The 23,358-nt window shown below is 40.5% G+C and overlaps 1 protein-coding gene across 2 annotated transcripts in view; it reads right to left on the bottom strand.

Moving 5' to 3' along the window:
• Positions 1–1,985: 1,985 nt before the first annotated feature.
• The window catches only part of APIP (APAF1 interacting protein), a 31,476-nt gene continuing 10,103 nt past the window's right edge, over positions 1,986–23,358 (bottom strand). The window contains exons 3-7 of one of the 2 annotated variants that reach the window (XM_067749449.1): positions 21,708–21,756; positions 20,399–20,516; positions 18,824–18,959; positions 15,515–15,682; positions 14,360–14,899 (exon numbers count right to left, since the gene is read on the bottom strand). In XM_067749449.1, coding sequence (XP_067605550.1) covers positions 14,800–14,899; positions 15,515–15,682; positions 18,824–18,959; positions 20,399–20,516; positions 21,708–21,756 — 571 coding nt within the window. In that variant the 3' untranslated portion in view covers positions 14,360–14,799. Of the gene's footprint in view, positions 2,293–14,359; positions 14,900–15,514; positions 15,683–18,823; positions 18,960–20,398; positions 20,517–21,707; positions 21,757–23,358 lie in introns of those variants that run through there. The other variant, XM_067749450.1, reaches the window with a different exon arrangement.

Here is a 23,358-nt window from a genome sequence, read left to right as displayed (position 1 = left end):
GATGGTCATCAGTGCTTCGACTGGGAACCTTACATTTGACACCAAAACAACTGCCTGCTTCAGGAGAGTATTTGCTACCCTAATATGTTGTTATTTCCTTGGGATATGGTATTTTGGTTTTCACCCAGTTTTTTATAAAATAATATAAGCCTAAATGAGCATAAGATTTTTGTATTTAGAGCATGGGAAAGAAAAGCTTATTAATTAGAAAGCATGCATAAGGGAAGAGGACGGATCTTAGCTAGCCAGTGAGTTCCAATTACAGTGGTATTGAATCATGTTAAAGTTGACTTAAAGGGGTCATACACCAGGGCAATCTCCCCTTTTCCTTACTTATAATAAAAATGATGGATGCAGTGAAATCAAGAATGAACATTTGTGAAACCAGTGGAAACATTTGTGGGTAGTTTTAAGACACAGTGTTCAAGTAGTAGATAAATGTTTGGTGATGGCGTGATCAATATCCTTAAGAAAGGAAACAAGTAGGATTGAGGGCCATCGATAAACACGTACTATTGAAAGAATGAAAGAAACTAGGTTAAATTCACAAATTACATGTATAAGACTATATGGGTGATTTAAAGGATTTTTAAAGGTAATTTTGACTATTGGAGATTTTCACTTTACTCATTAACCTTCAAACCTAAGATAAAGCTCCGCTGTATACCAATACAAACAAAAAACAAACCAATTTCTTGGTTTCGTTTTCAAAGATGTGGCTCTAATTGCAATAAAAAACAATATCAAGCATGAAAATAAAAGGTACTTAGTAAAATTATAAGTAAAATAATAGAAGGAAGAGAATATTTTATATTTTAAAGGGTAAAAGTTAATCATACAGTTGAATAATAAATGGAAACCCAATGCATGATTAATAAATGGTCCCCGGGCTTCCCTGGTGGCGCAGTGGTTGAGAGTCCGCCTGCCGATGCAGGGGACACGGGTTCGTGCCCCGGTCCGGGAAGATCCCACATGCCGCGGAGCGGCTGGGCCCGTGAGCCATGGCCGCTGAGCCTGCGCATCTGGAGCCTGTGCTCCGCAACGGGAGAGGCCACAACAGTGAGAGGCCCGCGTACCGAAAACAAAATAAAATTAAATTAAAAAAAAAAATGGTCCCCAAAGAAATTTTGGGAACTATTAGGTCAGTAAAGCCAGAGAAGCTTCTTTTCCTAAGTCCCTAATGCCTATCTCAGAAGCTACATATGCTTAAGGAGGAAAACTCTCTTTACGCCCATAAGAGCAATTAGTATCGTATTGATGAGATAAAACTGAGTTGACGTGGGAAAGTGCAGAGGGCTTGCTGGGTGGTCTTGGTAAATTTTTTACTTGGGTAGTTTAACCTCTGAATTTAATTTACCTCATCTATTAAATGGGGGTAATAATACCTTGAAGGGCTATTATGAGAATTGGGTGTAATGTATTTAAAGGTCCTTACCATAGTGCTTGGGCTCCTAAAAAGTAGAGACTGCTATGATTATTACATTAACACCTGGCCTGGGCTTCCCTGGTGGCGCAGTGGTTGGGAGTCCGCCTGCCGATGCAGGGTACATGGGTTCGTGCCCCGGTCCGGGAAGATCCCACATGCCGCGGAGTGGCTGGGCCCGTGAGCCATGGCCGCTGAGCCTGCGCGTCCGGAGCTTGTGCTCCGCAACGGGAGAGGCCACAACAGTGAGAGGCCCGCGTACCGCAAAAAAACAAAAAACACCTGGCCTGGGCTGGGCACCATTATGATGACTTCAAGAAATTCATTCACAACCTTTACTTCTAAATCAGAAAGTTTCAAGAACAATCATAGAGGAGATTGATACAATATTAATTAATGCAATATTTAATCGTCTTGCTTATTCTCTGGTTTCTAAAATTCCAATAAGAAAAAATTATAGAATTTTAAACAAGAAGAAAATAAATGGAGGAAAACTATATTTTTTTCTTTAGTCAGGTTTATTTAATTTTCAGAAAATATACTTTCAAACAATAAAATTACACGATTAGTGACAACTATGACAAAGAGATGAGCACAGCTTATAACTTATAACCACAAAAGAAGAATACTTAGTTCAGTGATTATCATCCAAAACGTGATGACTCAGTGATTATAGATTATAGGGCAATGAAACAAAAGCCAAATTCTGTTTGTCTTGTAGTCCTGTTTTAAAGAACTTTGGTGGGAGAATTCTTATTGCTTCTTGAAAAGTGATATCGATGTTATAAGTCCCATATCTGACTACCTTGACTGGAATTGCTGATGAGATATGGCAGTTTTCTTCATCAAAAGGGAAGTATTTGAGCCAGCTGAAATATAAGATGAAACTCTCCTTAAGGTTATGACTTTACTGTTCTGATTGTTTGGGACATTCTTTGGGGAACTATAGTATTTTGAGTTGCTTCTCACAAAAGAGAGCTGGGTTGGACCAGAAGGCTCTAAAATCATTTGAGAAACGAATAATATACTCTTGACTGAAATGTTAATTCCTTATTCAATCTGGGAGTGAATGGAATGTCCTGCACTTAATGAAATAAAAGTGTTTGATTTAGATCTCTTACCAGTTTAATCTTTCATTCATAACCCACCTTTCCCCTCCTTATTTAAAGAAGTGGGGATAATTGAGAGAAAAACAGTCATAAGGGCATGCAAAGAATGTCTATTGCTCCCTTCCACAAATATTCACTGAACACGCATGTGCCAGACGCTGAGAATAAGCCCTCCCTGAGCAGTATGTGTATCACCTTTGGACCTCAGCTTCTAACAATCACATTATAGGGATCATATTCTTCTTTAACAACAACAACTAACTAGGAGATACAGACTTCCACCAGCTACCTGTCCCCGCCACCTCTAAATCAGGTTTTGCTCATCTTTTCGGTGTGTATAGTAGTAAAAAAAAAAAAATACAGTCGGAGACAGGCTGTACTACAGCACAGCTTAAATGACTTACCTGCATTACAATTACCGCGAGGGTAGCTAAGTGAGGGGTGTTTAGGAAAGGAACTTTATAGTTTGAATGCACTTCTAGTATATGATAGGCACTGTGGTAAGCAGTTTACATCCTTTCTCTTAAATTCTACATATTATTCCTATCTGAGCTTAATTTCCTCATCTAAAAAAATGGGATAATACTTCCAAACCCTCTCAGGAGGATTAAATGGGACTTATAGAAAGGAAGGTAATTAATATTTATTGAATAACTACTATGGGTCAAGCCCTGCGGTTTGTTCCTTCACATACTTTATCTCTTTCATTAGCTCCATCTTAAGAAAAAGAGGTTAAGCAGAAGTGACCAAAGCTATTTTTCCCCAGTAGAGGAACCTTCACCAAGAACCCAGAAAACACATATTTACGAAGTGCTTACAATGTGTCAGGCATTTTTCTTGGTTGTAGTGAACAAGACAGAGGTCTGTCTCAAAGAGGTTTGGCATACTCATTCAGAAAATGTTTGGGGCTGAGAGGGGGCAGATAATGGCTCATACAGAAGAAAAATCAGTGGCACTGTTTTGGGCCAAGGTACGTTTCAGATGCCTATTAGACAGCCAACGGGTGAGGCTAGGAGGTGGAGAGATACGTCTGGAATGTAAGGGAGACATCTGGGCTAGAGATAAAACACTGTGAGTCATCAGCACATAGATAGTGTTTAAAGCTATGGTGCTGAATGAGATTTCCTGGGAAAAATGTGTAGCTGGAGAATACCGTTAAGGGCAGAGAGTCCCGAGGCCCTCCAACAATTAGTCATCTGAGAGACGAAAAGTATTCAAGAACCACAGAAGTGACCAATGAGGTAAGTAGAAAATCGCATGAGTTCAGGGTCACGGAAGCCTAGAGAAAAGTTTCAAGGAGGGAGTCATCACCAGTGAAGCTACCTAAAGGTGCATAAAATACAGAGAACTGGCCACTCATTTTGGCAAAAAGCTACCGTAAAGGCGCATAAAATACAGAGAACTTGCCATTCATTTTGCCTTTCACTGAACAGATATTTATTGAGTACCAACTCCGTACTAGATACTGCTCAAGGGACTAGATAACTGCTCAAGGGATAAAAGATAAACAATTAAAAGATAAAACAATTAAAAGATAAACAATTAAATTATAGTATGCTAGTTCATTCTGAGCCCTTTACAGGAAGCGCAAGCAGAGGCGAGCGCTCTGGGTACGGAGAGCGGGGCTGCAATGTCGAATAAGCACAGTCAGGCTCTGGACCGGGAGCTGGCACCTGTCTGTTGTTACATCAAGGAAGGAAGCTTCCCTTTGCTTCTGAACGGCACTCGGTCTCCTTCAATTGACTTGAAGGACACCGGGGTTGGGGGGAGCAGGCGGCGTGTGTGGAGTGGGGAAGGACCCTTACTGGGGCCCTACTTGAAAGATTCAAACTTAGCAAATGGAATCTTGCCTAGAGTGCTGGGAGGGCAAGCCCTCCTCGTTGTGTCGCTGGCAGTCAGAGGAGGATCTAATTCACACAAGGAAGACCTTTAGAAGATAACCGTGGAGCCACACATGAGAAGAGCATCCCAGGGAGAGGGCCCAGCAAGGGCAAAGACTCCGAAGTTATGGAGCATTTAAAAAAATAAAATAAAATAATCAGGGAAGACAGCACAGAAGTGATCTGTGAAGTCCTGAACGAGCAGAGGGAATGAGCGAGGCAGGTGTCTGGAGGAAGAGGTTTAAAGTGTGTACGGCCCCGGGCGTCCCCGGGAGTCCCGACCAGCAGGACAAATCCTTGTGAGTCTGAGGAGGAACCTGTGGGGGTTGAAAAAAAGGGGGAAGGGCAGGAGACGCGAAAGAATGGAGGCAAGACAAAATCCTGATCAAGCCTCAAACTTTTATTGCTGCGGTAGCTGTATTTATACACTGCAGAGAAAGGGGGGCGGGATTCAGAATGAGGGAAGTACTTGGCTAATCATCATTGGTGCTGCGTGCGCGGGTTTTCATTTTAGGCGCGAACTTCTATCTCATAAATCAGGAAGAGAAGCAGGGTGTCGGCCATCTTCTAATGGCGAAAACTTCTTGGCTCCCAACATTTCCTCCCTTTTTATTTCTTTTAAGGAGGTGGGCATTAACCGAGTGAGGGAGTAGTGACCTGAATCCTCCCGTGGACAAGGTATGTGTGTCCACACTCATCGGCTCTTGGTATCTTTTGGGGAGGAGAGGCAGAGCCAAAGATAATCTTAGCTACTAAAAGCCAAAAACAATGTTTAGATACCAACCTCTATCATAATTCAGGTATACTCACAGGGAATAACAGAGATTACCTTGTATATACATATATACACGTTTTCCCTTGTGCATGCTTTGCTGCCACACTCAACTCGGTACCCATACCCTCCATCAAAGAGGGGGGTAGGCATGTCTCTGTTTCATGCCGCTCCAGTGGAGGGGCAGCCAGAATCATCCTTTGGTTCTGCTTCTGTAATGGCGAGGCGATGGTAATGTATCAGGTTAAATTTTGAGGCAAGTGGGGAGTGCTTTCAGCCTGTCCAACAACCAGCAAAGATGACAGGATCAGGGTCACAACGGATAACTCATGTCGTCTCTGCCGCTCTTTCAATATTAGGAGGGTCTCCATCTTTTTCTGAAAAAGAAAAAGAAATACAATCTCAGGGAAAAGGGCCCTGGATAAAATTTATTACTTTATAGAACTTATAGGTTTAATAAGGCGCTCAGGCAACCAGCGTGCTCCACCTTCTTTGGTATTATATACACATGCGGATCCCCTCCCCCAGATGAGGAGTGGATCGGGTCCATGCCATTTAAAGGTCAAAGGGTCTTTCCACATAACTTGTGCATATTGATTTTTAGTTTCTTGATGCCAAAGGCGATCGGCGGCAGATCTACCATTATTATCTAATTGTAAAAAATTAATTACAAACAGGGCATGACTAAGAATATTTTTTGGGGAATTTTTTGTAGCAGTTAAATCATTATTTTTAAGCTTGGAAATGGTATTTTTAAGGGTTTGATGGGCTCTTTCTACTATGCCTTGACCCTGGGGGTTATATGGAATTCCCGTAAGATGTTTTATTTGAAGCCGGGTGCAAAAATCTTGGAAAGCCTGGGAGGTATACCCAGGCCCATTATCTGTTTTAATTATTTGAGGCTTGCCTAAAACTGTAAAACATTGAAGCACATGTGAAATAATGTTTTTTGTGGCTTCTCCTCCCTGAAGGGAGGCATATATAAAGCCGCTAAAGGTATCAATGGACACATGAATAAATTTTAATTTTCCAAATTCAGCAAGATGGGTAACATCCATCTGCCAGATTTCATTAGGTAATAGACCTCTTGGGTTTACCCCAAGATGTGGAAGAGGTAAAAATGTAACGCACCCTGGACAATTTTTTACAATTTGTCTTGATTGTTCTCGAGTAAGCTTAAACATTAAGCGAAGAGTATGTGCATTAACATGATGTAGCTGATGAAATTGAGTAGCTTGAGAAACAGAATCAGAGGTTACGGTGCACATCAGGCGGGCATTTTTATCAGCTAAATCATTGCCCTGAGAGAGGGGTCCAGGAAGATCTGTATGAGCCCTAAGATGATCAATAAAAAAAGGCGCTTGTCTTCGAAGTATAAGACTTTGAAGTTGTTGAAAAAGGGGAACAGCATTGGAAGAGGGTTTAATATATGGAACAGTTTCTAAAAGGGGGACGGACAAAGCTATATATGAGCTGTCCGTATATAAATTAAAGGGGATATTCTGTAACATCTCAAAAACCTGAAGAATGGCAAAAAGCTCAACAAGTTGTGCTGATAAAAAGGGGGACTGTACCCTATAGGGCTGATTATTTATAACAAATACAGCAACACCGGATGATGATCCATCAGTGAATACTAGGGCAGCATCTCCCAGAGGAACAGCAGAAGTGATTTTGGGAAATATAAACAGATGTTTTCTAGCAAACTGAAGGAGCTTATCAGGTGGATAATGATTATCAATATTACCCTGAAAGGAGGATAAGGAAACAAGCCATTTATCATCACTTTGTAATAACCAACTAAGCTCTTCTTTGGTATAGGGGAGAATCAAATGATCAGGATCTCTGCCAAAAAATTGACGGCTTTTTTCTCTGCCCAAAGTAAGAACCTGTGCTACTAAGGAAGGGTAGGTCTTAAGCACTTTATTAGGAGATACGGACAAATGTATCCACAAGAGGGGATGATCTTGCCATAGGACTCCAGTGGGTGTATGTGCAGTGGCACAAATAATCAAACTAAAGGGACGACCATAATCTAAAAAGGTAATCTGTTGACATCTAATGGCCTTTTCTACTAATTGAAGAGAATTTTTAGCCTCCTTAGTCAGCCTACGGGGTGACAAGGGATCTGATGGCCCTTGTAAAATTTCGAATAAGGGTTTTAACTCTCCCGTAGTAAGTTTAAGATACGGTCGTAGCCAATTAATATCTCCCAAAAATTTTTGAAAATCATTGAGGGTTTGCAAATGTGATACTTGTATGTGTATCTTTTGAGTGGTAATTATTTTTTTGTTTAATTCGAAACCAAGATAATAGTATGGATCTTTTAATTGTACCTTATTTGAAGCAATTTGAAGGCCAGAGGAAGCAAGATTATCTTTTAAATCTTGATAACACTTAAGGAGTTCATCAGTTGATTTTCCAGCCAAAAGAATATCATCCATATAATGAATGATATAGATACCAGGCCAACGAGCCCTAAGAGGGTCTACAGCTTGTGCAACAAATTTTTGACATAAGGTGGGGCTATTGGCCATACCCTGCGGGAGGACCTTCCATTGAAAACGTGGCATTGGGCCTTTAAAATTAATTACTGGGAGACTAAATGCAAAACGCTCTCTATCCTGAGGATGGAGAGGGATAGTAAAAAAGCAATCTTTAAGATCAATAATGATTTTAAAATAGCCAGCTGGAATGGCAATAGGAGAAGGCAAGCCAGGCTGTAAAGCTCCCATAGTAAACATTGTTTTATTAATTTCCCTAAGATCTTGGAGAAGTCGCCATGAGCCAGATCTCTTTTTTATCACAAATATAGGGGTATTCCATGGCGAAGTAGTGGCTTCTAAATGTCCAGCGGCCAATTGTTCCTGCACTAACTTTGTGGCAGCTGTAAGTTTTTCTTCTGTTAGAGGCCATTGGTCCACCCAAACGGGATCATTAGTTTTCCATCGTATTTTGTCCGCATGGGGCACAGGAAGGTCAATGGCCGCTAAGAAAAAGGCGAACTGCCTAGGCCCTGGCGATTTATGTTAGATGCCAGGGAAATAGGTCGTGTAATACCCTGATTATTTTTTCCTAAGCCTAAGCCTGGTAGAAACCCTTGGTTTAGCATTTGTTGGGTCACCACCTCATTGGGGCTGGCCATGATTAACTTTAATTGTGACAGGATGTCACGTCCCCAAAGATTCAACGGGATATGTGGCAAGGCAAAATATAAGGTTGTACCTGTCCAGTATTACCTTCAGTATCTATCCATGTAAGAACTTTAGAGCTCCGTTTAGGATTGGTAGAATGTCCTATGCCTTGTAAATGAGTTATAGACACTGTACAAGGCCAAGAGGAGGGCCAATATTTTTCCGAAATAACTGTTGCATCGGCTCCTGTATCGACTAAACCCTCAAATTTCTTTCCATCTAACCACAGGGTTAGGAGTGGCCTTTCAGGAGTAATTTGTTGGACCCAATAAACATCTGAGGAGCCAAAAGCAGCATCTGCTCTAGGACAATTAGTATGGCTCTTATTTAAAGAATTTAGGGGCAACAATACTAACTGTGCTATCCTTTGACCTTTAGGGATTGATATAGGGCCTTGTAAAGCAGATGCCAAAAGGGTAATTTGACCTGAATAATCATTATCAATAACACCAGGTATAATTTGGAGGCCAGCCAAAGCGGAACTACCTCTTCCTAAAATTAAACCAAAAGTATTTGGGGGCAGGGGGCCATAAACTTCTGTGGGAATTGGTTGTACTCCTTGTTCTGGGACTAATATTGAGTCGGTGGAGGCACAGAGGTCCAATCCTGCGCTTCCGGGTGTGGCTCGACAGAGGGAGCCAACATCTGGGTGCAGGGAACTTGTCCAGATTTTTGAGGAACAAACCGAATTGCCCCTTGGTTTGGTTCCAAGGAAGGGGCCAGGGGCTGGCCCCGTGAAAAGTTTCCCTGTTTTTTGGGGAGCAATTGGCCATTTATATCCGTTTTTGAAAAACATTCTGAAGACCAATGTTTGCCTCTTTTACAACGAGGGCAAACGGTGGTGGGAGGAGCCCGGGATTGATATCGGGGTTGTTGTGGGTTAGCCTTTAATGACTGTCCTTGTCTATGTAATGAACAATCCCGGGCAAAATGTCCAGGTTGTTTGCAATTATAGCAAGTTTTTTGTTGTTTATCTAGGACGGATGTATCTTTAATAAAATCTTTTAGAGCAGCTCCAATCGCAAGACCAACAGAATGGGAGGGACCAATTCCGGAGCACAACTTAATGTAATCAGCCAGGCTACCACCACGATGAGCCCGAAGGGCAGCTTGGCAGGCCGGATTGGCATTTTCATAAGCTAAATGTTTAACAAAGGCATTATCAGTTTCACTATCACCCACTACACGCTCGGCGGCGTCCGTGAGGCGGCTAATAAATTCACAATAAGGCTCTTCTGGTCCCTGGCGAATTTTTGCCAAGGAAGTTGTGGGCGAACCCTTAGGCGGAAGACGGCGCCAGGCCTTAAGGCCAGCATTTTGTATTTGAGCCAACAAACCAGGGGGAAAAGCAGCCTGAGACTCATTGGATTCATAGGGGGGACGGCCAAGTAATTTATCTCGGGTCCATGATCGGGAAGTTCTGTTTTCAGCATTTCTTTGGGCAGTTTCTCTACAATTTTCCGCAAATTCAGTGCGCCATAAAACAAAATCTCCCCCAGAAAGGGTGGCCCGAGCCAGGGTAAGCCAATCATTTGGGGTCAGCCAGCGATCGCTTAATCCCTCCAAGATTGCCAATGTATAAGGGGCTGTGGGCCCATAATTATTGACAGCAGATTTTAAATCTTTTATATGTTTTAAATTGAGGCGGCGATATTTATGTTCAAAAGGGCCGCCCCCAGAAGAATTATGAATATCTGGTCCCTCATCAGGTTCAGGAGATTCTTCTCCCTCTTCCTCTTCCCCTTCCTCACTATCTTCAGCTTGAATTTCACCTTGAGTGGGTAAATTTTGACTGCGAGTAACAGGGAAGGCTAACTTAATGGATCCTGGTTTTTGTCGAAGCGGGGGTTTATTGGGACCGTTCGAGACATTAAAAGAAGTAAGCTCCACCTCAAGGGCCTTAAGCTCCTTTAGGAGATCCAAGCGTTCCCGTTTTTGTTGTAAAACATCTCTCAAAGAGGAAATTTCTTGGGTTAAGGCCATCTTAGCCTGTCGAAGGGGATCAATCAGGGGGGCAATGGGAGCAGGGGCGCTAAAGGCAGGCATCTGATGAGGAGTATTATAAGATGGTGGAGGCTTCAAAAGGGGGAATCCCCAGGAATCATCATTGCGATGATAACGAGCAGCCTGCTCATCGAGAGTTTCCTGATCTTGGGGGGAAAGCTGGTCATCATTGGGATCACCCTTAATAGCAGTAAGGGAAGGATAAATCTTTGGGATAACTTTATCATCTGTGGGATAATGATGACCGGTTTCTGGAATTTTTGGGAACTCTTCATTTGAACCCATATCAATGGTAACGGATGGACAAGCTGAATGGAGACGAGAGGCTGCTTTAAGAATTGTTTCCCCGGTCTCTACAACCTTTTGGACATCGGGGTCAAAAAAATGACCCATGAGAATCTCCCTAATTAAATTCCAATACGAAAATGCAGTCACAGGCACTTTAGAAGGCCCAAAGGTTTGATAATAATCATTTAAACAATTTCCTACACGATTCCAGCATTTTTTATCTATTGTCCCTTCCTGTGGGAACCATGGGCAAACATCAGACAAGAACATAAAAAATTCACGCAAATCTTTTTTTCTAGCCTTAATCTTCCGCATCTTGAGGGAATCCTCGATCCCCTGAAGAAAGAGTTCATGGGAACTCAATTCCTGTCCCATATTTATAGCTCCGCTTACCTTATCCTCAGGTCACGACTGCCGAAGGGCGGCCAGTCCTCCGGGGACCTAATCAAGCTGCACTTTCGAGTAAGTCTCGCGGCGGCTCAGTGGGTGCCTGGCCAGGCGTTCGTAAGCGTGCTACCTCCGTCAGGATCCGTTCCTCAGGCCCCACGTTGGGCGCCAATTGTGTACGGCCCCGGGCGTCCCCGGGAGTCCCGACCAGCAGGACAAATCCTTGTGAGTCTGAGGAGGAACCTGTGGGGGTTGAAAAAAAGGGGGAAGGGCAGGAGACGCGAAAGAATGGAGGCAAGACAAAATCCTGATCAAGCCTCAAACTTTTATTGCTGCGGTAGCTGTATTTATACACTGCAGAGAAAGGGGGGCGGGATTCAGAATGAGGGAAGTACTTGGCTAATCATCATTGGTGCTGCGTGCGCGGGTTTTCATTTTAGGCGCGAACTTCTATCTCATAAATCAGGAAGAGAAGCAGGGTGTCGGCCATCTTCTAATGGCGAAAACTTCTTGGCTCCCAACATTAAAGAGGGAAGAACACGTGTGAAAGTGCCCGGAAAGCTGTAAAGACTCAGGATGCCACAGTGGCTGCGGCAGAGTAGGTGAGGAGGAGGGTGACTGAATGAGGCGAGAGGGGATCGGAGCCTTCATTGTGAGACAGGAAGCCTGGGTTTTGAGCAGAGGAGTGCCATGCAGGCTACTGTGTTGAGCAGACACTGTTGGGACCAGGGATGAGAGTGGGGAGCAAAGGCTGAAGCAGGGAAATTAGTTTAGAGGCAACTGCTATAATTTAGGTGAGAAATGGTGGGCCTTGGGCCAGGTGGTAAGTGAATGCAATGAGAAGTTTAGAGCAGGGGTCCCCAACCCAGGTTCCAGTCCGCAGCCTGTTAGCAACTGGGCCACGCAGCAGGCGGTGAGCGGTGGACAAGTGATGTAAGCGTCATCTGCCACGCCCCATCGCTCGCATTACAGCAGCCTGAACCATCTCCCACACCCCGACCTCCTGCCGCCCCCGTCCGTGGAAAAATTGTCTTCCACAAAACCGGTCCTGGTGCCAAAACTGTTGGGGACCACTGGCTTAGAGACTAGTCTCAATGTTAAAGCTGATGGGATTTGCTGATTAGCTGGATGTAGCCTGTGAAAGAAACCGCCAAGCAGGATGCTAAGATTATCTGCCTGGGTGGCTGGAAGGATGGAGTTAAGGTGGGGAAGACGCCAGGAAACTGGGAATTGTTTTTGGAATTGGGAGATCTACTGCTTAAGGGGAGAGGCTGGCCTCAGTGGAAGTCATGGACAGTTCTTCACGAGAGTATATGCGGGCAGAAGAGGAAGCAAGTTCTTTCTTGGTGGTTTCTATTTTTTTCAGTGACATAGCAGTCAAGGTCATCAGCCAAGCGGGAGTATGCAGGGAGGTGTCTGAAGTTTGAAGAGAGACACAGTTGTCGAGGGGAGGAGGGGAATGAAGAAACCGGGGTAACAAAGTAAAATTCACCAGCAGCATTAAAGGCCCACTTGACCTTGACGTGGTTGTTTCCCTTCATCCATATTAAGGTGCACAGGTATGGGTTTGGAGTCAGAAGAGAGCTGGAATCATCTGTGACTGGCGGTTTGCTGAGTACAATGGAACAAGGAGGAGGGGAAAGACATTTAGAGTCCAAGGAATTCACTCACCTCACTGCCAGGGGTAAGAGAGGAAGTGAAAACAACCACCACTGACAGCTTCAGGGGAAACTGTATCCCCAGGGGAGAGACAGGATTCACTCAGAGCAAAGGAAGCAAAGGAAGCATTCAAAAGGATAAGGATACGGGGGATTTCTTATTCTTGGTAAAGCAGTTTCAGTGGCTGTGATGCCGCTGGATCGGAGTGGGTCAAGGAGCAAGGGAGAGAACAGAAGTTGACAGAAAAGCAGATCACTATTTCAAAAAGCGTTGCTCTAAAGGCGCTGGAGTTAGCTGAAGGGTGGTTGAAGGCAAGGTTTCTGTGTGTATTTTAACGTGAAAAGTATTACAGCATGTTTTTATACCAGTGGAAGAGGGTAAAAAATTAACAATGCAAGAAAGAAATGGGATAAATGTGGGGATCTTTGCAGAAAGCAAAGCCCTTGAGAAGGTCAGCAGACATTGGATCCAAGGCATAAGTGGAAGAACGAACTTAGAATTCGGCAGAAGGAAAGAGGCAAAGAAAGCTGAAGGCAGGAAGGTTGATGGAAACGTGAAATGGGAAGATTTGTTAGTTCTTGGGAATGAATCTACTTATCTCTGAAAGTATGAGGAGGTTACCATCTGAGAAGCGATGTGGGGGAGGAAGATTGGGTATTTGATGTCAGATAAACAGCTGTGAGGAGAAATGGTCACCAGGTAGGGAAAACGAACTAACTAGGGAAGTGTAGTAGGTTTGTTTGACAGCATGGAGTGCCCACCTGAGAGGTGTGGTCATAAATCTGAAGTGAGATCAGTCAACATAGTTGTGTACTTTTTCCCATCAGGCCTGGCTGCTTTGGTACAGGTGCCAAGTAACTGGCTCACAAGGACTGTGGGTTTTGCCAGGTGAGTATGATGCGGGGGGGTAAGATACAAGGGGGTTAGGATGTTTCCAATAAAGTGGTGAAAATGCTGGGCCATCATCTATGCTTCATAAGGAAGGAAGCAAGGATATGAAAGGAGTCATGGACAATGACAAATGGTAAGATCAAGGGACTGGAAGTCTGGATGAGGTTAAAGACTTGCTGGAGTGAAAGAACTGGGGTAAATGAACTCAAATGGTTCAAGACGATAAACCGAGAGGGGGGTGTATGAGGTTATAATTTAGAAGATGGTGTATTAGTTTCTCTCCCAATTAAATAAAAGCATTAACCAAATAAAACCTTAAGATCAAGATGGTGTTGCTTTTGGCTACATTAAAAAAAAACACTTTCTGATTACATCTCTGGGTTGGTCACAGTTTATTTGGCTAGGAGAGTTTGAGTTAATATCACTTGATTTGAATTTTACAACAGATCCCAATATAAGATGAGTGCCCTGGGTTACAATATAGGCAAGCACTACAGCATATAGGGGAAATCTATAAAATTGTTTTGACATCAACATTGAGGGATATATATGTCCTTGACTTTTCATATAAATTTATGATATCAATATTAAAATAAGAAAATGCTCATTCTGTAATTAAGTAGACATTTTCCAATGAATTCTATTATCCTAACAACTTTAAAGAGTAATAGGAATTCTCTGGGAGTATATATAAAAAAAATTAAAGGAAAATATTTTGCTGTTAAGGAGTTTAGAAATAAACACAAAAAACATTCACTATAAAATTTTTATTCCATTGTATTGCCATTTAAAATACAAGAATAGGGCTTCCCTGGTGGCGCAGTGGTTGGGAGTCCACCTGCCGATGCAGGGGACACGGGTTCATGCCCCGGTCCGGGAAGATCCCACATGCCGCAGAGCGGCTGGGCCTGTGAGCCATGGCCGCTGAGCCTGCGTGTCCGGAGCCTGTGCTCCACAACGGGAGAGGCCACAACAGTAAGAGGCCCACGTACCGCAAAAAAAAAAAAAAAAAAAACAACCAAAAAAAACAAGAATATAAGCAAATATCATCCAGTTGTCAGAAGATCTGCAGCATTTAGTGACAAATCAATAGCTTCATGGAAATTTTCAATTCATTAAAAAAAATACCTGAGTCATTTAAGTAATAATTAAGATGAGCTTTGTCTCTACGTATAATAAACTTCCACTTGGCTTATACAATTCCATTTTCTCCAACGGGAAGCTGTGTAGGATCCAGTCCTACCTTCTTCATTGATACGGCAACATCAAATAAATAGTCATAACACTCACACCTGTTAAAAAATAAAAGCAAAAAGAACTAAAAGTGTTCAGTGAAAAGAGAGTTCTCCAATCCTAACAATCACATTTTTCCTCTGCATCAAGTTAACCCTGTTCCTAGCAGATTTTTTTTTCTTTCCTCAATTCTAGGCAAGTTTCTCTTAGTCTGTCTCCAACATTATTAAAACACGGAATCATACTGAATCATGCCACCATACTATACACTTCTCAGGAAATAAAAGGGAGTTTAAAATATACTACTTATGTGAATTTAAATTTTTTATTATGTGCCATTTTTTGAAATAAATACAGCAAATCTTAATGCAACTTGGGTTAGCTTTATTCTAGCCCTCAACTCAGAGAACAAGATCTGTATCTCCTTCTTTGTATCAAAGAGCATAGTGCCTTGCCAAATAACAGCTCATCTGAAAAATATTTCTTAACAAAAGAATATATAATACAAATAAAATATCTAGAAATAATTAATGATAAACTATTTAAATTTAAACCAATTTGACCAGTAACACACAAAAAAATCATACTCCGTTTTCAATCATAAAACACATTTCATTCTCTTTTAGAGTGTGGTGACTTGCCCCGGACGTTCTTTGGTTTCGGTTTACACTTACATGCTTTTAGCCTTCTCCCACGTCTCTCCCCAGACATAGACTCCATGCCGTCTGACTAGTACTGCACAGGAGTCTGGGTAATCATTCATTGCTCGGGCCATTCGCTCTTCGAGGTCTTTCTCCTCAGGTGTATTCTCAATAATGGGTACTACTAACATATCATCATATCTATTAAGACAAAACAAGCCATTTGCTTTCCTTTTTAAAACAAATAAAGGCATTCATATATAAAATTTATATTTCTCTCAAATAACAAGTTAGACGTTCTTTTTATATCTGAAAAGCCACTCCAAATTAGGAACAAGATGTTGCATGTTATTCTGTGTATCTTGTATAAACAACTGTATCAAGAGACACCTTGGGAATTTGGCAGGCATTGTTCCAATCCTAAGTATAAGTGGCAGAAATTTGTACAGGATACCAAAACCTAACAAAGAAATTATCAAGATCATACAAGTATTTCCCTGAAGGATAGAGAATCACAGTAGTTTTAACAGGAGATGAGAAATGATAAATTTCAGAATTAGAAGCATAGGAAGGATTAACAATTGAACTACTTATTAAGGCAGGAATTTCCCAACGATACAAAATCATTCTGTTCTATCTCTGCAGGACCCAAAAGTGTCTTGGATAGACAAATAAATAAATGCAGGTGTGGTTTATGGCCCTGGGATAGCAAAAACCTTTTGGAGCTAACTATTAAAGGTATGACAATATTTTCAGAACGTTCTCAAATCTGTGACATTAGAACTTCTTTACCTTATTTTTAGTAAGTACATGTGATGAAATCAGAATATGCATTTTTCATTTTTGTTTCTGCAGTAATATTTAAGCAAATAGCTTGTTACTGGTAAAACTATGTCTATTTGTGAGGTCATTTACAACCAATCAAAACTCAGACATGTTTTCCTTTTAACATGAATTTCTCTTGCCTTGTTAATGTTACATCTGCTTTTCAACTACCTCTGTGATGGCTAAACTTAACCAAAATAAGTTCTATCCATATATTATCAGAAGTTACTACTTTAGGGAAGGTACAGACTGAGTAGCTGTCATGTGATAAAGAACCTGGCCAACCATTATCAGGAACAGTACGAGGTTGCCCATTACTTCACTTAAGTAAAATAGAGGTAATTATAAAATATCCTTAAATGTGGAAGGAATAAATTGCTAGTCCCAAATCTTTCCTAGTATTGGCCAGGAGAACCACAAACTTATATTTTCCTCTACCATATACCGAACAGTCAGAAATATCTCCAGGTGCAAAATAATTCACAGCAAAATAAGACCTGAGGAACAGAGCCAGGGTAGTCCTTTGACCATCAAACAGTATTCTTTTCATTCTACCATAGGCATGTTGCATCCAAAAGGTACAACAATTATAGTTAACATGGTAACCTCCCCCGATAAGAATTAGGCATTTGAAAGTTATTATAGTTTTTTTTAAGATGGACTTAAAAATTTAAAAAGTAGAATAGAAAATGTAAAAACTCCATTCTTTCTTACTCATCCACCTTTTATTGCCCCTTCTTTTAACTGGACACTTAGGATTCTCCCCAAATACTGATGAAGTATCACTGCCCCTGAGCTGTGATAATGACCCTGTTACTGATTTCCCAGCCAGGTTCAAACAGAATTGCAAAAGCATGTCAAAAAACTTTGTACTCTTTAAATTCTGAGACATTCAAAATAATACATAAAGTGTATACATTGTGATGCATAACAAATGACATCTTTTCATTCATGGCATTTGTTTTTCCACAAAATTCCAAAGGCTCTCTATTGTGCTCCGCTCCTCTCCACCGTCTCACACGTTCTTCTGACTTTTTTTTTTTTTTTTTTTTTTTGCGGTACTTAGGCCTCTCACTGTTGTGGCCTCTCCTGTTGCGGAGCACAGGCTCCGGACGCGCAGGCTCAGCAGCCATGGCTCAGGGGCCCAGCCGCTCCGCGGCATGCGGGATCTTCCCGAACCGGGACACAAACCTGTGTCCCCTGCATCGGCAGGCAGACTCTCAACCACTGCGCCACCAGGGAAGCCCCTTCTGACCTATTTTTATTTCTTCACCAAAGCAATCAAATGCCAATGAAACTGATAGCACACATAATGCCTCTCCTTCAAGACCCAGATATGGGAAAGGCAATATGCGGCTATGCTTTTTTTAGTATGTACACTTTCATAATTTAAATATTTAACTTTTGTAAATAGGTGTTTCCCAGTGCTGAGGAATGCTTTAGGCACACAATAAATATTAACTAAAATCAAGTCCAATTAACTTCTCAGCACACTAGTTTAAACACATACAGTCTATTATGTGCAGTAACAGTAAGATATTGCTGTAAGAACACTTCAGAAAAACTGGCACCCTTTTCCTCTAAACAAGGCAAAGTGGATTCAGCCCCTTTAGGAAATTGGGAAGGGTGAAGGCTCAGGAACAAGAATGCCTGTACATTCAAACAAAATGCCGAGCCTGTCCCTGAGCCCTGGGAACGTGTTTCTTCATGTCACTACTCTAGATTGACGAATAATTGCTACATTTTTGTGGGCTGGTGGGTTTAGCTGATTTTATCCAGAAGGCCTCTATTCTATACTATCTATGCCAGTTTCCACACTGAAAAATTATAAATGTATAGAGATCTACTTAATTAAAATAATTATAAAACTTTTTTAAAAATGAAAATATTCCAGAAATACTACATGAGATCAAAATGAAGCATAAGATTTAGTCAGAGCTGAAACTTCCTGAAGACAAAGTGAAGGTGAGGAGAGCTTGCTCTTGGGGTTCTTCAATAAAGGAACACACTCTTTCCAGCTCTGTAGCTATCTCAGCCAGGATTTTTGCATTTTACTCTGACAAACATTTAATTATTCATGTTGGCAATAATTTACCAAGGCTGGGTTGGGGATGGGGAAAAGGAGGGGAGGCATCTGATTTGTGTCACTGAGAATAGATCTGGAAGTATAATATTAAGGGGGGTACTATCTAACACAGATCTACAACATCTCATTAAATACATAAAAAGATCAGTATCCTGTTTATTACAAGAAGGAGAAATACTGTTCAAATTTTTTTTTTTTTTTTGCGGTACACGGGCCTCTCACTGTTGTGGCCTCTCCCGTTGTGCAGCACAGGCTCCGGACGCGCAGGCTCAGTGGCCATGGCTCACCGGCCCAGCCGCTCCGCGGCATGTGGGATCTTCCCGGACCAGGGCACAAACCCGTGTCCCCTGCATCGGCAGGCGGACTCTCAACCACTGCGCCACCAGGGAAGCCCTGTTCAAATAATTTAAGCAAAAAATAGGGGAAAATACCTGTAATACCCTCCTGAGATACATTTCTTTATTCCTTTGATCATCTCTTGATGTGTAATTTTAAACTCCCTTCCTGGGAAAAGAAGGGTGGCCATGACAGCAGCTTTAGAGTGGGTATGAATCACAGCACCTGCTCCTGGAGGGGGAAGAATACAGTTATATGCTCAGTGAAAACTAAATTGCACCTTTTAAAGAAAAAAATATATACACATAAACACACACACTTATTTGTATATGGCTCTGGACTCGTTTTTCTTGGCATGGAATAATAAGTTGGCAGCGGGTAGGAGGGGAGAAAGGAAGAGAGGAAAGAGAACTACTGATAGAGAAGTCAGAAAGCACAAGGAAAAAAAATTAAGCTTTATCCAGCATCAGGACAACGCACGATACTTTACACATGCTCAAGAAATATCCTTTACATGGTCTGAAATACAACTATAATGACTGTGGAGATCATAATCATAATACTACCACCACTCAATTAGGGATTCCTATGTGCCAGGCACTGGGCAAATCCCCTTTATAGATGTTATCTCTTCGTATCATCACAACAACCATCTCCCCCATTTAATGGTCAAGGACATGAGGCTCAGAGATGTTAAATAATTTGTCCATGGTTATTTAACTACGTTGTCCAACTAGACAGTAGTTGAAGAACTTGGATTTGAACCCAGTTTAGTCTGTCCCTTAATCATCAAGATATGCTTCATAGTGTAGGCCATATCTTAGTAACATAAGGGGATGGTAGGAATTTTAAGATATAGATGCAAGGGATTTACCTAAAAAAGAATTTGTATGCTATAAAACTCAGTAATGGCTACTTTTCCAATGGGAAGTTTATTTAGCTTTTTGCTAGGAAAGATTCTTCATGCTGTTAGAATCTGTTGCTGAAGTTTCATCCTTTCAGTAGTAGCTGATAATGTCTGGGAACAGCACATGGCATGATTACTAACTCTATATTGATTTTATTCAGGGGCTATACTAAAGCATGGTCCTAATGACTTCATTGCTAAGGCTGAGCCAGTACTTCAGTTATACTTTCCTATTTTTACATTGTCCTCTAGGTTCAACCTTTCCAGGTTGGTTTTCTACCACAATTTCTGGGAATTAAAGTAAGAGTCCTATTTTTATCATAAAGTAAATTTTTCAATCACTCCTACTAAAGTGAAGAAAAGGTCATGATTTTCCCTCATTTGTATTTTGATTAACTTCTACTACAAGTTCCCAGAGATATAACTCTGAACTAAGAGTAGGAATTGGATTGTAAATATAATATTTAGTTGGCTAACTTGACAATCTAGTGGAATCATATTGATCTAGGTTGGAATTCTGGCCCCAATACTCACTGGCTGTTTATTTTGGGAAAATCTTCCCAGAGCCTCTGTCCTCTCATATATAAAATGAGGTAATAATGGACCTCCCACAGAGGCTGATGTGAGGACTGAATGAGTTAACATATTTAAAGTCCTTGCACATAGCAGGTATTCAAGAACTGTGAACTGCAACAACAATTGCCATTATTTACAGGAGCCTACTCTGCAAATATTCTTTACGTTGAATACATTTTCTGCCTACCTCTCATTGTGTAAGCATTCATGAAAAGAGGAGTACACTGGCTTTTTTTAAGATTCTTATATGGTGGAGGTCCACTTATGTCCTTTTCATTGATGTCACAAACAAACATGTCTTCAGGCTATTTAGAGGGGGAAAAAGAAAAAAAGAAGGCTTATACAATATCAATTAGAAATGTCCCCTTTCTTGTGTGTGTGTGTGTGTATATATATATATATATATATACACACATATACACAATTCCATTTATATATAGTATATATAAACAGTGCTAATATATATACATATTTAACTCATATTTTAAATATTTATATAATTATAGTTTCTCTCTCAAAATTTTTTAGCCATTTTGAAAAATAAAAAAATGTTTTCTACTAATAAAAATCATCTCAAGAAAGTTAAAAAAATCGACCTTTAGAATTTGAAGAAAAAAGTGATATGGAAAATTTAATATGCATGTAATGATGTTGATGTCATTTCATCAACTTAGTTTCTCAGCTTTGCCATGTAATTTCACAACTATATTTCAGAGAGACTATATATAATCATTTTAGAATGGGTGTTATAATTTTTTTCACATTTCATAATATAAGAGGAAAAATACAGAGTAAAATTTTCTTATCCCTTGAGAAACTTAACTGCTACTGAGAAATGTTAATCTCGATGACGTACTTTATTTTTAAAGTTCTAAGGAATTACGTAGATCCACAGGTTTTTCCTAGTAATACATGCGTTATCTCTGACTTGTAACTTTCGTTTACCAGGGTTTATTACAAACTACAATATAAATGTTTTATTAATGAAGCACTATGCCTTAGACAGAATTAAGTATTATGTGCTTGTTTTAACTCTATTCTGGGTTTATTCTAGCATTAATACAGAATGGGTCTTCTCAAAATGTTGATACAAAGTTTTATAACTTTAAATTGAAAGAGCTTTGCCATTATTAAATATGAATCAGTTTGGTCCATTTGAGACCACCAATCTGATTACCCTATTAGCCTGATAAAGATGGTGTTATAATGCTGCAAAGTTAGAATCATTTTTTATTATGACTTAAGATTGCACTATTCGCTTTTGCCCTCTAGAGGCTGAATGAGAATTCAAAACACCTGATTGCAAGCAGGATACTTAACACCTTAAAAAATTTTAATAGTTACTTAACAAATGTTTGTTGATTAGTATTTAAATCATCACAATATAACCTCCCTTCAAAACTAAGATTTCTTTTAATATTAATTCCATTTCACAAAACAATAATCAAGTAGAGAAGAACAGACATTTGGGTTTAAGAAGTATCCCTTTACCATACCTGAATGCGTTCCTTTTGCACTCCTGAAGGAGCAATGTAGATTTCATTGCTGGTAACACAAAATACAGAAATTGGTATTTATTTAACTCTAACGTTCTGCTTTTGCAAAAAGAAAAGTATACCCTTGCAGTCCAATCATTAATGATCTTTATAAATCAAGTCATACAAATAGCTGCTTTATTTAATTAATGGTGTAGGCTGTATAGAAAGAATACCAAATTAATTTTATAATGCTGGTGACACAGTAAAATGTTGATAGTTGCTTTTGTTACATTTTCATATATATTTCTTTATTTCCTTTTATGGTGCAAAATCAATGGTAACCAGGCTTTTATCTGGTTAGGGGAAATACAAATCTGAAAACATAAGTCTTTAGCATCTTTAAGCATGAATAAGCAGAGTTTATCTTACTATACATGGAACACAGTTATTCTAAAGTCCAATCAGGGGAAATATGCTCACTTGGAGTAGATCTCTGCTTGCAAGAAATCAGGGTTAATTTTATTGTTTGAAATGCTCTTATTATAAAACATGACGCTCAGAGACCTCTGCTGGATGGTTTGTTAAATTACAGCATTAACACTGCGCTACTTTTTGGGTGGAACAGTATATGCTTCCTAATTGAAAAACACTTCTATCTTGTGAAAATATTTGGTAACAAAGCCAGAACAATTGCAGAAAGTTAGAAATATAAAAGGCATGGCTACATCTGGAGATCTCTGTGTTACACAGCACATTGTGCTAAGGGAGATGCTATAACAATACCACTTACCACAAAGTGCTTTCAAACTTGCTCTGGAAATTAATCTAAAATCTTCTCTAAATTCTCTCCACCCTCAACAAAGGTCCTTTGGCTCATGTATCAGTTTCAGTTGCTGCCAGAGGGCGTTAAAGAACTGCCACATAATGCAAATGAAGGAAATACCAGCACCTGCGCGCTCCAGCGTCTGCCACTGAGGCATGGACATAGGGACACTGAACAAATATTAACTGTTTCCCAATGAAAATGAGGATGACTGCCTATATTGAATTGAGCTATCGAAGTTGGGGTTACTAATAAACCTATAGACTAGGAACTTAAAAAAATTTAAGAAAGCACCTTTAAGGATCTACTGGTAAATTAAGGTCTAGAAAATAAATGCCTGATAATGGGAGTGAAATCCAAAGCAGAGTAAGCTTTGTTCAAGCATTCATTTTCACAAAGTACCTATTGCTTTAGAACTTTGTTGCATAAGAAAACCATAAAGTGGCACTCCTCTGGAACCAGTGGGAATGCATAGGGATCATTACTGTTAAAACGGCCCCTTATAAATACCAGGGATCCAAATCTTTTGTCCTCATGTAACATGAAAGAGACTCTAGAATCATGTGTGGTACCTAGTCCAGTCACCTCCGCTGGTAAGTGGACTTGTAGGTCTTCTTGTGTGCGGAGATATTTATGCAGTCCTGGGAACAGACTCAAATAAAGTTCGAAACAGTCTGCTGGTAAATAAACTCCACCTACGAAGTGGGAAAATCCAGGGTTTTTATTCAGTTTGTTCAAATAATTTGGGATGCTAAATGTCTTTTCTTTTTTTTTTTGGCCATGCCACATGGCTTGTGGGATCTTAGCTCCCCGACCAGGGATTGAACCTGTGCCCTCAGCAGTGAA

This window comes from Pseudorca crassidens, chromosome 9 (assembly GCF_039906515.1).
Source record: "Pseudorca crassidens isolate mPseCra1 chromosome 9, mPseCra1.hap1, whole genome shotgun sequence".
In the NCBI taxonomy this organism is placed as follows: Eukaryota; Metazoa; Chordata; class Mammalia; order Artiodactyla; family Delphinidae; genus Pseudorca; species Pseudorca crassidens.
Note: the sequence above shows the minus strand (reverse complement) of the source record. Positions and strands in the feature narration are given on the sequence as shown.